Source organism: Eschrichtius robustus, chromosome 12 (assembly GCF_028021215.1).
Source record: "Eschrichtius robustus isolate mEscRob2 chromosome 12, mEscRob2.pri, whole genome shotgun sequence".
NCBI classification, from domain to species: Eukaryota; Metazoa; Chordata; class Mammalia; order Artiodactyla; family Eschrichtiidae; genus Eschrichtius; species Eschrichtius robustus.
In genome coordinates, this window is record NC_090835.1 from 49,057,888 (window position 1) to 49,071,086 (window position 13,199).

Consider the following 13,199-nt stretch of genomic DNA (forward strand, 5'->3'; position numbering starts at 1 on the left):
CCAGGATTACATTTCTAAAATGAGGAGGAAGACGATGGTAGCTTTGATTTCTGTTTTTTTTTTTTTTTAAACTGGATTATAAAATTACACATGTTCTGTTTTGTCATTTGAAAAACACTTTGTGGATTGAAAAAGATTATGACAATTTAAATGAATTATATATTTGGCATCCTAAGCCCCACTCTGTGACAAATTCATTTAAAAAAAATAAAGATTTTCCGACTACCAAAATTACTAGGAATTAGGTATTAAAAGTTGAGTCCTCTCAGCGATAGCCTTTTTCTTCAGATTTCAAACAGTGGCTACGTAAGATGTGATTAAGAATTCCGGTTCATTCTGTAGTGATGCTTTCAACGTTGCCCGCAAAAACAAACCCCAAGATGAGACAAAGCCAGGCTTACTTAAATTCCCAGACAAATAAATGGACTCTAGAGGAGATTCTAGAAGCTGCTCACTTGCCTAAACACAATAATGTAAGATTTTTGGTACCAAGTCTGAATGGATAGCAATTCACCTATTTTCAACTTAACGTATATTAGTTTGGAAATGCAGTGAGTTCCCAGTACCACCCAATGGCAAGAGCTGGTTCATTTAAATGAGCCCCGTTTTATGTTCCTGGAAGTATCAGCGGTTCACTTGTTTGTTTAACTGATGGCTTCATCGGCGGGGGGGAGAGGGGGCTGGCGGGGGTGGGGGGGTGCTGTTAACACCTCACAACGAGGTCTCTGAGGGCCGGATAACGGGATCAAGTGAGCCTGTGTTTTCTCTTTCATCCCCCAAGGACGGGCTTGGTCTTGGGGATATTCTCACTGTGCCTCTGAGGAGACAAGTAAATAAACTACAGGGTTAAAAATAGAGCCATGGACAGAGGCAAATCTGTGTTAATTTGCAAATATATTCCACCAATGCCTCATGTCTAAAGAACGTGCTGAAAAACGCCAAGAGGCAGGAACGCCCACCGGAGACTCATTCCTGACACCCAGCAGAGTGGGGGAGCTTTGCAGGGATGGTTCCTTCTTCAAAGCATTAACTTTTCTACTTCCAGCCAAGGCCGGGACCCAGAAGCACTTGAAAACTGAAAAATGAGAAACTTTGAACCTCCAGAAAGTTCAGCTTGCCTGTGGGGCAAGGGTTCAACAGGTCCTCATTTGATCTAAACTAATTGTGCAAATCCTTTTTCCACTATCAAAGAAGTATGTGCTCTGTTTCTGAAGCCGGAAACAGGAACTGACTTCTCATTTTTCCAGGCCTGGGTTTTGGCTGAAAACCACCCCGGGTTGTTTTGGGTGCCTGCCTGCAGCCCTGCTTTCCAACAATGCCAGCAGCATTGAGTGGCCAAGGACTTCAGCCAGGCAGATGGCGTGCCTGCTGTGATCGGCCCTGCCTGCTGGCTCTGCAGAAGGGTCGGAAACACGCAAAGTCAGCGGTGACTCGAGGCTAATCAGAAAGCAGCCCAGGCTTCCTGGGAGCCAGCCAGGGCACTGGGACGCATCTGGCCGTAACCTCTGGCCCAGGAGCCTTTGGCTAAGATTTTAATCTCAGGAATCAAGCTGCCTCCTATCCTATGACACTCTGGAGGGGTGGGCACTGGGAAGAGATGCGTGTAAAGATGTACAGAATATTCAAAGAAATTATGGGGCTTATATTTGTCATCACACTTCCTGTGTTACCTACCAGGTGGGTGGGTAGCTGGGAAAGAGGAGAAAATCAGGGAGGAGGACACGAGTCACTGCAGCTAAAGCTTCATCCTGCATTTCAAAGCTGGGCAGAAGAGGAAGTGGCAGGGCTGCTGGCTCCTGGCTACACAAGCAAACATAAGAGAAGCACAGGGTTCCGCTCCAGGCAGATCTGTGTCCCGGCTACTCACCCAGTGATGGATGTGTCCACCTCGTGCATCAGCGGCACCGTCAGCGTGAGGGTGTTGTCGTGCAGGGACTCAGAGCGCTCCATGTTGCCGCTGCGCAGGGAGAGAGGAGGGGACACTGGTCAGCACAGCCCGCCCACAGAGGGCGTCTCCCCTCCCTGCAACAGGTCTCCGTTCTGCACCTTTTTACCCTCCGCTCTGTTTTTCGTCCCTGTATGGCATCCCAGTGCCCTATGGTCTCAGTTGCATTCCCCCCACAAAGACATGAGTGGGGAGTGGAGAAGGGAGACAGGAAGGAAGGCAGGCAATCAGGGCATGTGATCCAGGAGGTCAGGGCTGTGGGCAGCTGGGCTCGGTCTGGCCGGGGAACTCTGGGAGGCAGCGTGGAGCACCAACCCCAGTCTCCCTAACTGAGGCCATGGGAGCTGATCCACTGACTCCTGAGGCCTGCTGGGGGGCGGGGAGGGGGCATTAAATCCCTGGCACCTGCCCTATGTGCACAGGTGGGGGGGGTGTGGCCAGAAAAAGCCTCAGGCAGAGGGGCAGGTGCTGAGAGCCGGGAGCTGTCCAGTGAGTGCGTGGTGGAGGTGAGTGCTGAGAGGTTATGGGTGGGCACCAACAGTGTGTGCTGCTTCTGCAAGGCTTGCTCCATGAATAATGGACCAGCAAGGTTAGGGCACTGCAGCTGGGAAGGGGTCTGCTGGACTTTAGCAGCTGTTTTCCATCTACAGGCATCACCCATCATCCACTGACAACCAAGCCCAGGAGAGAGGTCCTGGCCAACCCCGTCCTGATAAATATCATGGGAGCTCCTGTTATGGACTTCTGGCTCCAGCAGGTTCACATACGGGCCTCCCCCTCGGGGTGAGGAAGCACAGAATGGGGAGTCTTGCAGGGTCATTCTGGAAAGGTGAACACAAGGGGGCTGATGCTGTTGAGGGCTACCATGTGCCAGGCACACTCCTCAGCATGACTGAGCTGGGTCCTCAGAGTAACCCCGGAGGGAGGGGCTCACCCACCCCTGACAGGTAAGAAGCAGCTCAGACAGATTAGGTAACTTGCCCCAAGCCCCCACAGCAACCAGGTCAGTCTCCAAAACCAGTGCTTTTCCACTGTGATGTCTTCTCCTGATACCAGATTTGGGGGATTGAGGGAGGGGAGAAGGAAGAGGAGAGGAAGGGAGGAGGAGGAGGAAAAGGAGGAGAGAGAAGACCTAGTTTCCCTTCACTACTTTATGAAATTTCAAATATGAATTGTGATCATTATTGTAGGGAAGCAACCACCTTGGGAAAAAGCATGGCTACTGGGTACATGGTGCTGAACCCAGCACCTACACTTGGTTCTACCACAAAGAGTGAACACAGGGTCCCAGTTGAAAGCTAAGTTCACCCTCCAGGGGTGGAATGTAAAAGTCCCCAAGGCCCGCTGAGGTTTGGACACAGCTCATCCGGACCACTCCCCACCCATCATTCCCTGAACCTGGGCAGAGTTCCTGCCGGCTCCCTGCCCTCCCTCCGCCCCCACTGCCTTCCTCTCCCCACCAGCGAGTGCTGAAAGCAACCATACTTCAATAGCTCACATCCCCTCTCCTCCTCTCTCCTATTGTTCTGAAACAATGGTGCTCTGTGACTCTGACCCCTGACTCCTCATCTGTCTTCCGCATATGGGGTGAATCCATCACAGTTTACAGAAGCAGCAGGATCAGGTGCCCACCTGGCCTCACTTCCTTGCCCTTCCTTTCCCAGGGGGGACAATAAAAGCTGTACAATCACTGCTCAGGGCAAACCAGAGGTGACTCCTGAATGGATGGGAGGATGGCAACGCCCGGGCCTACTCCCTCCCCTCACCCAGCATCCCGCCAGGTCTGAGTAATTGGTTCCTGATGGAAGCGCCACCCCGTGCCCTGCCATTTGTCCAGCCACCTGTGGCCGCTGGCAGCTCTGGCCCAACAGTCTCATCTGTCATCGGGTGAGTGCTCCAGACTGAGTGAAGTTGCAAAGTTGAGATAAAGAGGCTGAACATCAAAAGGCCCCCAGTTATTTTGCGAGCTCGTGACTTGGGATGCTTCCCATGGTCTGCAGAGCCAGGCTGCTGAGACAGGAGCTCTTGAGAAACTGTTTAGTCTCAACTTTCTGTCCTCCTAAATCCACAAGTAGGCAAGAGATCTTCAAAGGGTGCTGACGGGAAGAAAAGGACGACTGGTATTTTAACTGTGGCTTTCAAGATAAGGAGCTTTAAGGATCTTTCCGTCACAGTAGGGAATCAAGTGCTGTGGGTGCCCTCTGGGACAGTAAGACCAGATTTTCACCAAAGTCTGCAGAGAAATGGGTGCCTGAAATATTCTGCTGCAAGTTTAATAGATAACACAGCTTCCTAAACATCTGTGATTCAAGAAATTAGAAGATTCTGATATTTAATTGTTTAAGCGACCAGTACGAGGTGTTCCCTAATGCTATACAGAAATATTAATGTACATAAAGGGATGTTCTTTAATTAAGTTATTAGCGTTTTCTTATATGCCCAGCACTGCATCTGGTAAATAGTAGGTGCTTAACAGATGTGTGTTGACTGAAAATGTGCCCAGTATAGAGCAAGGAACTACACAGAGTAATCATTTGATGAACCTTTAAAAAAATCCCAATGCCCAGATCTCACCCCAGACAAATTAGATGAGGATCCCTGTAGGGTGGACCAGGCATCGGTAGTTTTTAAGGCTCCCAGGTGATTCCAGTGGGCACCTAAGATCAGAACACCACTGGTCTATGGACATGAGATTCTAGTAGATAAAGTTTCTGCCATTGTGTTGTTTGCTCCCCTTCTTTGACACCTCTGATTAGCCCTAAATGGGATTGGGAAGTAGGTGGAGTTTCCTCTTTTTGACAAGGAAAAGTCTCTTCCATGTCATATTTCCTGCCCAAATGTTCCTTCCCATGAATATCAGCTGCTCCAGGTGTTGAGAGACCCAGACAGCACACTGATAGATCTGCCCAACAATGGTGAGTTTTCTGTGGATCCTAGAAACAGCAGGAGAATGAGAATTTTCAGGTTGGAATAAGCATCTGCCCCCCTTTATTAAATCCAACAGTCTTGTGCTCTGTGGGCAAGCCATTGCATTGTATCACTCCCCTCTTCAGAAACTTTCAGTGGCTCCCCACTGCCTGGGGAATGCAGCTGAGGCTTTCAAGGCCCTCCGTGGCCCAGCCCAATCTCCTCTTTCAGCCTCATCTTCCTTCTACTGCCCTTGTATGTCCCCCACCCTTCCTCTGAGATGGTCAGGAATCCCCAACGCACTTCAATGCCCACCAGTCACATGGGTGTGACAGAGCAGGCTGTGCCATGCACATCCTCACCACTGTGCCTAGGCTTCTTCAGCCCAAAACCAGACTCCTCTGTGTAAATGCCACCTCCCCACTGAAGCCCTTCTGGATTCTAGCAGTGGGAACAAAGTCTACCTTCTCTATGCTTTGCATGTGTTTCTATTAGATCACAGCCATGCTTTATGTAAACATGAATGATGTGATATTGAAAATAGTGTGAATAAAAAATAATCACATCTTGCACGATTTCAAAGCTGGCAAGCTCAGACAATTGTCATCTGTGTTGAAATGCTATTATTCCTGTGGCAATGCTACCCTGACAAGACAGCGGGAGCCAGGCTGCACTGGAAAGTTGTGCAGGAGTTGGGGGATTGCTGGGCTGTATTTTAACATTCACTGTGGTTCTTATTTCCATCTGGTTTGCATGTCCTATTGCAATATGTAGGATATAATTAGTGTTTGTCCCACTAGTGCTGAACTAAAGGCCAGAAAGTCATCACCTTTGGAGTGGAGGATGGAAATGACAACACAAGGTAAAGAGGGTCAAACAACCACTGTGACGTGCTGTGCTCTCATTTTTAGGAGAAAGAACATTCTCTAAAACATTAAGGAAAGTGCTAAAAAAAAAAATAGAGAAAGCAGCATTAAATGCAAAAATATGCTACAGTGGTGGTGGATTGAGGGGCTCTGAAAATGGGTACTTCCAGCTTCACAGTGGTTCCCAAACAAAAATTAATCTTAATTCTGTGAGTTTTAAATAACATTGAGACTGAGGAAGGACTCCAGTGAAAAAATAAAACAAAGCCTCGTTAAGTGTGTGCCCCACCAGTCCTGCTGCTGTCTACTGTTGGGTTGTATTTGTTGGGGCCTGACCTGAACCTCCCAAATGCCCAGTGACTTCAGGCTTTGGGGGCAAAGCCATTAATTAGTAAGAGGCAAGAATGGACCAAGGGTGATATTGAAAGATTCAGCACTTAGGAAGAATCTTAGTCTAACCTTTGACTAATTGGTGTTTTTGTGAAAATTCAAGAATCACGCAGGCTGGGGTGAGTATGACAGGGTGTTAAAATGCAAGTTTTGGCTGAGGCATAATAGATGCCAAAATTCAGAGGAAAGCACTAAACCAGGATTTACTATGTCTGGTGGCAACAACCCAAACTATAATGTCAAGGATGTAACAAGAGTCGGGAAAGGAGGATTCTTGGAGACAGATTTTGGAGAAAATGGTTTGTGGTCAGGGGAGGGTGACTGCCTTTTAAGTTAAGCTTCAGGGGACCTTGATCAGGACAGTCAGATGCAGGCCCAGGAAGCGTACGGGGAGGGGGCTGCTGGCTTTCCCCTCCTGACTCCACAAGGATCACCTGCCTTTCCAGAGACTGTCAGGGCAAAGATTCCTGAGTGGGATCTACATGCAAGAGCCAGGGTGGGGCCACCTTTGGTCCTGTCCCAGGGCACAGTCTCGGCAGCAGGAACTGAAGGCATCTTTGGCCGCCTAGAGGCTGAGGTTGGAAGATGTGGTGAGGGAGGAAGCACAGGTGAGCCTCCCCAGTAGTGGGAGGGCGGAGGGGGTCCCCAAAGGGGAGGAGCCAGCTCTGCATACCCAGACTGAGTGAGTGCCTGCAGCAGTGCCTGGTAAGTAAGACCTTTCCTGTTTGCCTTTTACCTCTCACAACCCCTGCTGTGAGCCTGGGGGGCTCTCAGGGAAAGGGGGAGGGCCAGTAGAAGCACCACTGGAGGAAAGCTAGACTATTCCTGGAGAAAGGCTTCCCTCCTGCAGCCTTGCCCTGAAAGAGGAGAGGAAGCCTTAACTTGAAATCAAGTTTTGATTATTTCATGGGACAGGAGACACTTTGATTATGGATTTGTGAATTTGCTTTGAGGCTTGAAGCGACTGTAGGACTTTGCATTAACCAAGAGTGACCTGAGAATGCACAAGACTGTCCTAGACTGTCTCCAAGGACAAGGAAAGAACAAACCCCCCCAAGTGGGCTTAAAGAGAATAGGGACGAAAATGAAGTTTCACACTTGCCAGCGAAAGCGCTGTCTCCCTCTGAAATTTATGTTCATTTGTTCATTATCTGACCTTTGCTGCCAGCACACTGCTCCCCAAGAGAAGGGCTTTTACCAACTTTGGTCCCTGCTGTTATCTCCCCTTGTCTCACACAGTGGCTGGTCGTAGTAAGTGCTCAAAGGTTTGTAGAATGAGTGAGGGACAGTGCCTGCTCTGGGCTGTTCTGCCCTACTTCCGCACTGAGCCGTGTCTGCCTCTGTCTCTAGACTGACCCTGTCTTGATGAGGTTTGAGATGGAAGACTTTCTCTCATTCATCCCTGCTCCCTCTCAGCTTCTGCTCAGTGCTTTACATTTGATGGACATGAATGGGGTTGAGAGGAGTGGTCCAGAGCAGGACCCCTTGGCTCTACCTGGGGGTCAGATAGATGGCTGAGCCAGCACCTGTTATCTTGCACAATGGGGCTCATCTGAAAAGTCCGGGAGATGACCTTCTCTCTCAGAATGTGGGACCAGGAGCTCCTTCTCAGTGCCCGAGGGTGCAGTCCTCCTTGGAGGAAGTCTTGGGTTGAGCACCCTCATTTCAGAGGTGACCATGTGGGTGGGGGCCTTAGTTTTACAACGCTTAGCCCCTTGCCTCGCTCTGTACCCTGGATTCAGTGGGTCTCCAGACTTGGCCGCATGCTAACCTGTGGCTGCACAATCGCCTTTCTCTGGTTGACTTGCAGCCCCTGGTTTCATGGTCTGCTCATCTAGTGTCTGGCCTTCCATTTTCCCGGCCTCCATTAGCCATGAGGTTCCTGATTTTGTTATCTCACCTTTTTTCTGTGGATCGTGCCTGACCTTGGGCTTCAGAGTGTTTGGTTCAGATCTCCAGACCACCTCTGGGATAGACTCAGATCCCTTGGCATGAAAGTTTGGCTTGGAGATTAAGGCAACTAGAGATAAGACACGGTAACTGAATGCCTGATCCTTGATCAGACTCTGGACCAGTAAAAAAGTGGCTACAAAGTCATTTTTGGGACAACTGGAACATGGACTAGAGATTAGATAATAGCATTGTATCAGTGTTAAATTTCCTGAATTTTATAACTATACTGGGGTTATTTAAGAGAATGGCCTCATTCTTAGGAAACACATGGAGATACTTATGGGTAAAGAGGCATGATGTCTGCAACTTACTTTCAGATGGTTAAGTGGAAAAAATCATACATAGAAAGAGAATGATAAAATAAATGAGGCAGAGTGTCAAGACTGAGTGAATCTGGGTAAAGGGTATACAGGAGTTCCTTGCACTATTCTTTGCAACATTTCTGTTAAGTTTAAAATCATTTCCAAATAAAAATTCAAATAAAAAGGTTGCCTTGGGTATCCAGCCTATACAGTCAAAGCTTGTATCTCCCTATTCACCCACCTAAGTACCTCTCCTTCCAGCCCAGCTATCGGCCAAGGGCTACCCAGATGGCACTTCAAGGCACGTCTGGATTCTGGCTTGTGGAGGCAGCTCATGACCCCAAAGTCTCTCTCAAGCACCCTTGGCTATACTGGAGAGAGAGAGGCAGGAGCACAGTCCTGAGGGAAGACATCGCTACTGCACTGTCCCCTTCCCTATCTGCCCACTCAGCTCCTAGGACAAGCCCTCTCTTGAGGACCATCTCTTGGGGGCCTCCACCAACAGGCTTGGCCAGGCCCTCAGGCTGCAGGTGCCCTGTCCCTGCATCAAGGGATGCTGGGGTACATCCATGAGAAGCCACTGACCACAGAGGACACTTGTGAACTAACCAACCACATAAGCTTGGGCTGGAATCCTGACCTCTCCAGGTCTGTCTCTCCTCAGCTGTAAAATCATTTACCTCTGACTGGATGAACCCCTAGTCCTTCCCAGCTCTGTCTGAGCTGGTGTCTGCACAAGTGGAACTAGACAAGCACCATCCTTGAGAGACCCGATTCTATGCAGCGGTTTGGGGCTTTATCACTGAGCGGTTCCTTCCTCCTCGGCATTTTGGGAATCATCATCAAAGCATGACCAGGGCATGACCTTTCTTGGTCCCATAAATCTTTCATCTTTGGAAAAAATTTAAATCCCCCTTACCTCAGAGCAGTAACGATGAAGCTGAGAACTTCCTCTTCCCCAGACAGGTGGCTTGTATCAAAGATCACGCTGAATTCATACTATGGGAAAAGAAAGTGACATTTGGCATCAGCCAGCATTCCAAACTTAAACACTACAATCTTCTGCAGTTTATGACCTCTGGATGCTCATTTGCACGGCAAGCTTTATGCTGTGTGCATTTCTCTCTGATGGTCAGGCCAGAGATACAACTTTAGCAATAAAACGCAGAGCCCACTCTGGCGAGAGGTACGCTGTCCTTTTCAGCAACTGAGGTTTTCGTTAGGAAGTGATACGCTTGAACTCTTAAACCAGGACTTCCTAAATTTCACTCACACACCATCATCCCAGTTTTTGCCACATCTGCTTATCATATCACCTGTGATATGTACTTTGTATTTTTATTGCCTCACTCTTGCTGTTTAAAGACTATTTTAAAGAGAAGAATTTATATCACTATCACAGATGGGAATCCAGGATCACTTGCCATAAAGAGGAGGTCATCATAAAAATAGACATAACGGAAACAAAGGGGTGTTGAATTCTGTTGCCTGCTGAAGGCTCTGGGCCTAAGGTCTGCTCTATTTTGATAAAAGGGAGATTAACGACTGATAGGGAGGTGTTAGAGATATTGTAGAGCTACCGGAGAATTTCTCCCGCAAAAAGTTAGGATTGAAAGAGTATTGAAAAGGTAATAAATTTCTCACCGTTAGAGTCAACGTGGTTTAGTGTTATGTCCACGTATCACCTAAAATCATCTCATGAGCCACCCAAAATCATCTCAGGTACTCCCAGTGGTGGGCACCCTGTGATTCAGGGAACACTGTTCCAAGCAAATGGTTTTCACCATATACACACCAGGCAAGTGTGGGAATCAGGAAGGACCCCTCGGGTAGGGCTTATAGAGCCAGGCTCTACCACAAACTATGTGATCTTGGCCAAGATACTCGATCTCTTTGCATTTCAATAAAAAAGAAGAGGGTGGACAAAATGATCCTTAAATTCCATCAAGTTCTGAGAGTCTATGACTTATTTAATATCTAAATATTTGTTCCTTTATGATGTCATTTTGTTCCTTTATGACGAATTCTACGCAATGGTCTAACTTTGCAACACCGGATTCTACTGAACTGAATGCTACCTGAAAGTAATGAACGCTGGATCACGACATTGGACCATCAACTAGAATGGATGCTGGGCATCCCTTTCTAGACAGAAATTTCTGTTGCAGTGAGACCTGTCAGCTTACAGTGAGGGTGGGTCATGAAGATAGGACAGGAAACAGAGCTGGAGGACCCAAAGGAAGGGAAAGTCAAGGGTCTCATTGCAGCAGAGAGTCTGAACTGGCAGGAGATCTGAATTAAGCGTTCTAAAGATCAAAGTGAGGTAAGAAGCAAAAGATTTGGGCACAAAGCCAAAATGAGAGCCAGAGGCCTGGGAGAACAGAAGGTCAGGGACCGGGCAGGCTGGTCATGAGAGACAGAAACATACGGCCAGTGAAGTAAGCAGATAGTGTGGTCATGAGGCTTAGCAGGTGGTCTGGAGCCTGATGACCCACAGGGTCTGAGGGCAGGGGAGGACAAGTCGGGCTGTGGATAGAGGGAGCCCCATCCCTGCTGGGTCGCTTCTGGGGCTTTCTCCAGGGACTCACCCCCAGAGCCCTGCCTCCAGGACCAGCCTTGCTACAGGCCTTGACTTCCGTATGTGGAGGAAGGCAGTGACATTACCAAGCTGGAAGAAAAATCCAACATCCAACATCCATACTTCTGTTGGCTCTGTGACTATTTTGAGAGAGAATGAATTTTAACAAAATTTAAGGCCCCATAAGTCAAGATTACTTTATTTTCACTGTATTCATTTATTCACTTTCTCTCTATGGGAAGTATTCCTGGATCCATCTGCAATGATAAGTTTTCCTTTTAAAGGATCTTTAAAACTAGCAAGACGCACCTTAGGTTTGAGGGAGGGAGGCTGGATTTTACAACAAAATGGCTACTTTTAAAGTGTTTCAATTAAGTCTATTTCCTGTTGCTCAAAAGATTTCAATAAAATGTGTGTGTGTGTGTGTCTGCATGTGCGTGCCACATTTTACTACAGGCAATGATGCCCAGCATTCAGGGTCCTCCTGCTGCATCCTCACCCTACCTGGAATCTCACAGGACTTGGCCCATATTCTGCCAGCTTTTCTGAGGGCAGCCACCACTTGGGGCTTCCCTTCTCCTGGGATGAATGTGGACAGAATGAGGATCAGAGCCAGAAAAAAGGCTGAGGAATCACAGATATAAGAGCCACCACAGTTTGGAGCAGGTACAGTCAACGAGGCTGAGGGATTCAAGTGATTTGCTAAGAAATGAGCAAATCTTCCTTACTAGAACATTCTCACAACTGGTTTGCAAAACAGCTACTATGTACTGAGACCAAAAAGCCTTAGAGATTAAAATGATCCAATTCTATGACATAGGCAGGATAAAAGGATTAAACTTTCTTTTTTTTTTTTTTTTTTTTTTTTTAGGAAGGGAAAAAAGGTAGACAAAGGAATATAAAATTTCCTTCAAATCATAGCAGGGAAAACAGCTTCCATTTAAAAAGGTGGAACTGGTCTTTTAGAGTCTAGTTTCACCTCCAAAAATCACATCTTCTACGTCTTTGCATCTCTTTATAATGATGGCACATACTAGAATGTTCCATGAATCTCCGAATATGCTAAACCATATTATTGTTTGAGCTTAGAAAATCTGGCTCCTTATAAATACCAAAGTGACTGTACTTTCTTGTACTTTTCTGAAAAAATGAAGTGCAATACAATTATTTATATTTTAAGAGGTCTCTTCAAAAAATTGTGAGTTCCCGGGGGTCAACAGCCAGGACTGTAGATCACTAGCCCAGACCACATCTTCTCCTATGTTGTTCCAGGGACTCAAAGTGGCATGGGATGTCCCAGAACATAAAATGTTAAGAGGCCAACCAGATGGTGCTTGACAAAGTACAAAGGCCGTGGCGTGTGTCTCACATCTGCGGTATGTCACGTGGATCAAGGGGAAGGACCACATGTCCACAGCCCCCGGAACAGACTTGGAGATGGCCATGGACAGGGCTGGCTGTGCCCAGGCAGGGCTTTGCTGGCCACCCCGCTGCAGTGGGGTGTGGACGAAACCTCGGGGAGGCAGTTGCAGAATGAGTGGCTGGTGGGAAGGGCCGGGGGCGCTGCCAAGGAAGTGCCCCGTCCCTGCCCCTTACCTTCGACTTCGACCTCATGAAAGGGAATCCCACACTGCATTTGAGGAAGTCTGATTCCAGCAGTTCACAGGAAATGCCCATTTCCTCCTGAAAGACAAAAAGTACCAACAGATGGGCTGGCTGCACCAGGACAGGTGTGTGGAGGAGCCCCAGGGAGGCAAATCCAGGCTTCAGCAGACATGGTCCTGCTTTAAGGAAGTTCTCAGACAACAGCCACTGTTGGCTGTGCTGGAATGAGGAGTCTCTGACAGGCCAAGTCCCCATCCTCCTCTGACTGCCCACTCGCCCCCCCGCCACCCTTGCCAGAGGTTCTCTGGGAAGACAGTGCAGAGGACAAAACCACTCTTCATTCTTTTTTTTTTTTTTTTTTTTTTATCATGTTTGTTCTTGTATATCAGAGTTTCCCTAACTGTGTTCCGTGAAACATTAGTTCTGTGGGTATTACATTTTAAAAAAGGGTTTTGGGGTCAAAAAGTTTGGAAGATGTAGGGATAAAAAGGGTTAAAAATGTGATTTTTTAAAAAAGCAATTATTATTATTATTTTTGGATTTTATTTTACTTGTTTTTTTTATACAGCAGGTTCTTATTAGTAAGAACACTCTTCATTCTTAATCAACCCTTTGGCTCTGAACCCCAGTGCTCTCCTGGTGAAACGGGACAG

At 47.6% G+C, this 13,199-nt stretch overlaps 1 protein-coding gene across 2 annotated transcripts in view; it reads right to left on the reverse strand.

The window, feature by feature from the left end:
* Positions 1-13,199, reverse strand: part of ITGA9 (integrin subunit alpha 9) — a 354,422-nt gene that overhangs the window by 69,113 nt on the left and 272,110 nt on the right. For both annotated transcript variants that reach the window (XM_068558926.1, XM_068558927.1), the window contains exons 19-21: positions 12,538-12,624; positions 9,283-9,362; positions 1,868-1,957 (exon numbers count right to left, since the gene is read on the reverse strand). In XM_068558926.1, coding sequence (XP_068415027.1) covers positions 1,868-1,957; positions 9,283-9,362; positions 12,538-12,624 — 257 coding nt within the window. The remainder of the gene's footprint in view (positions 1-1,867; positions 1,958-9,282; positions 9,363-12,537; positions 12,625-13,199) is intronic.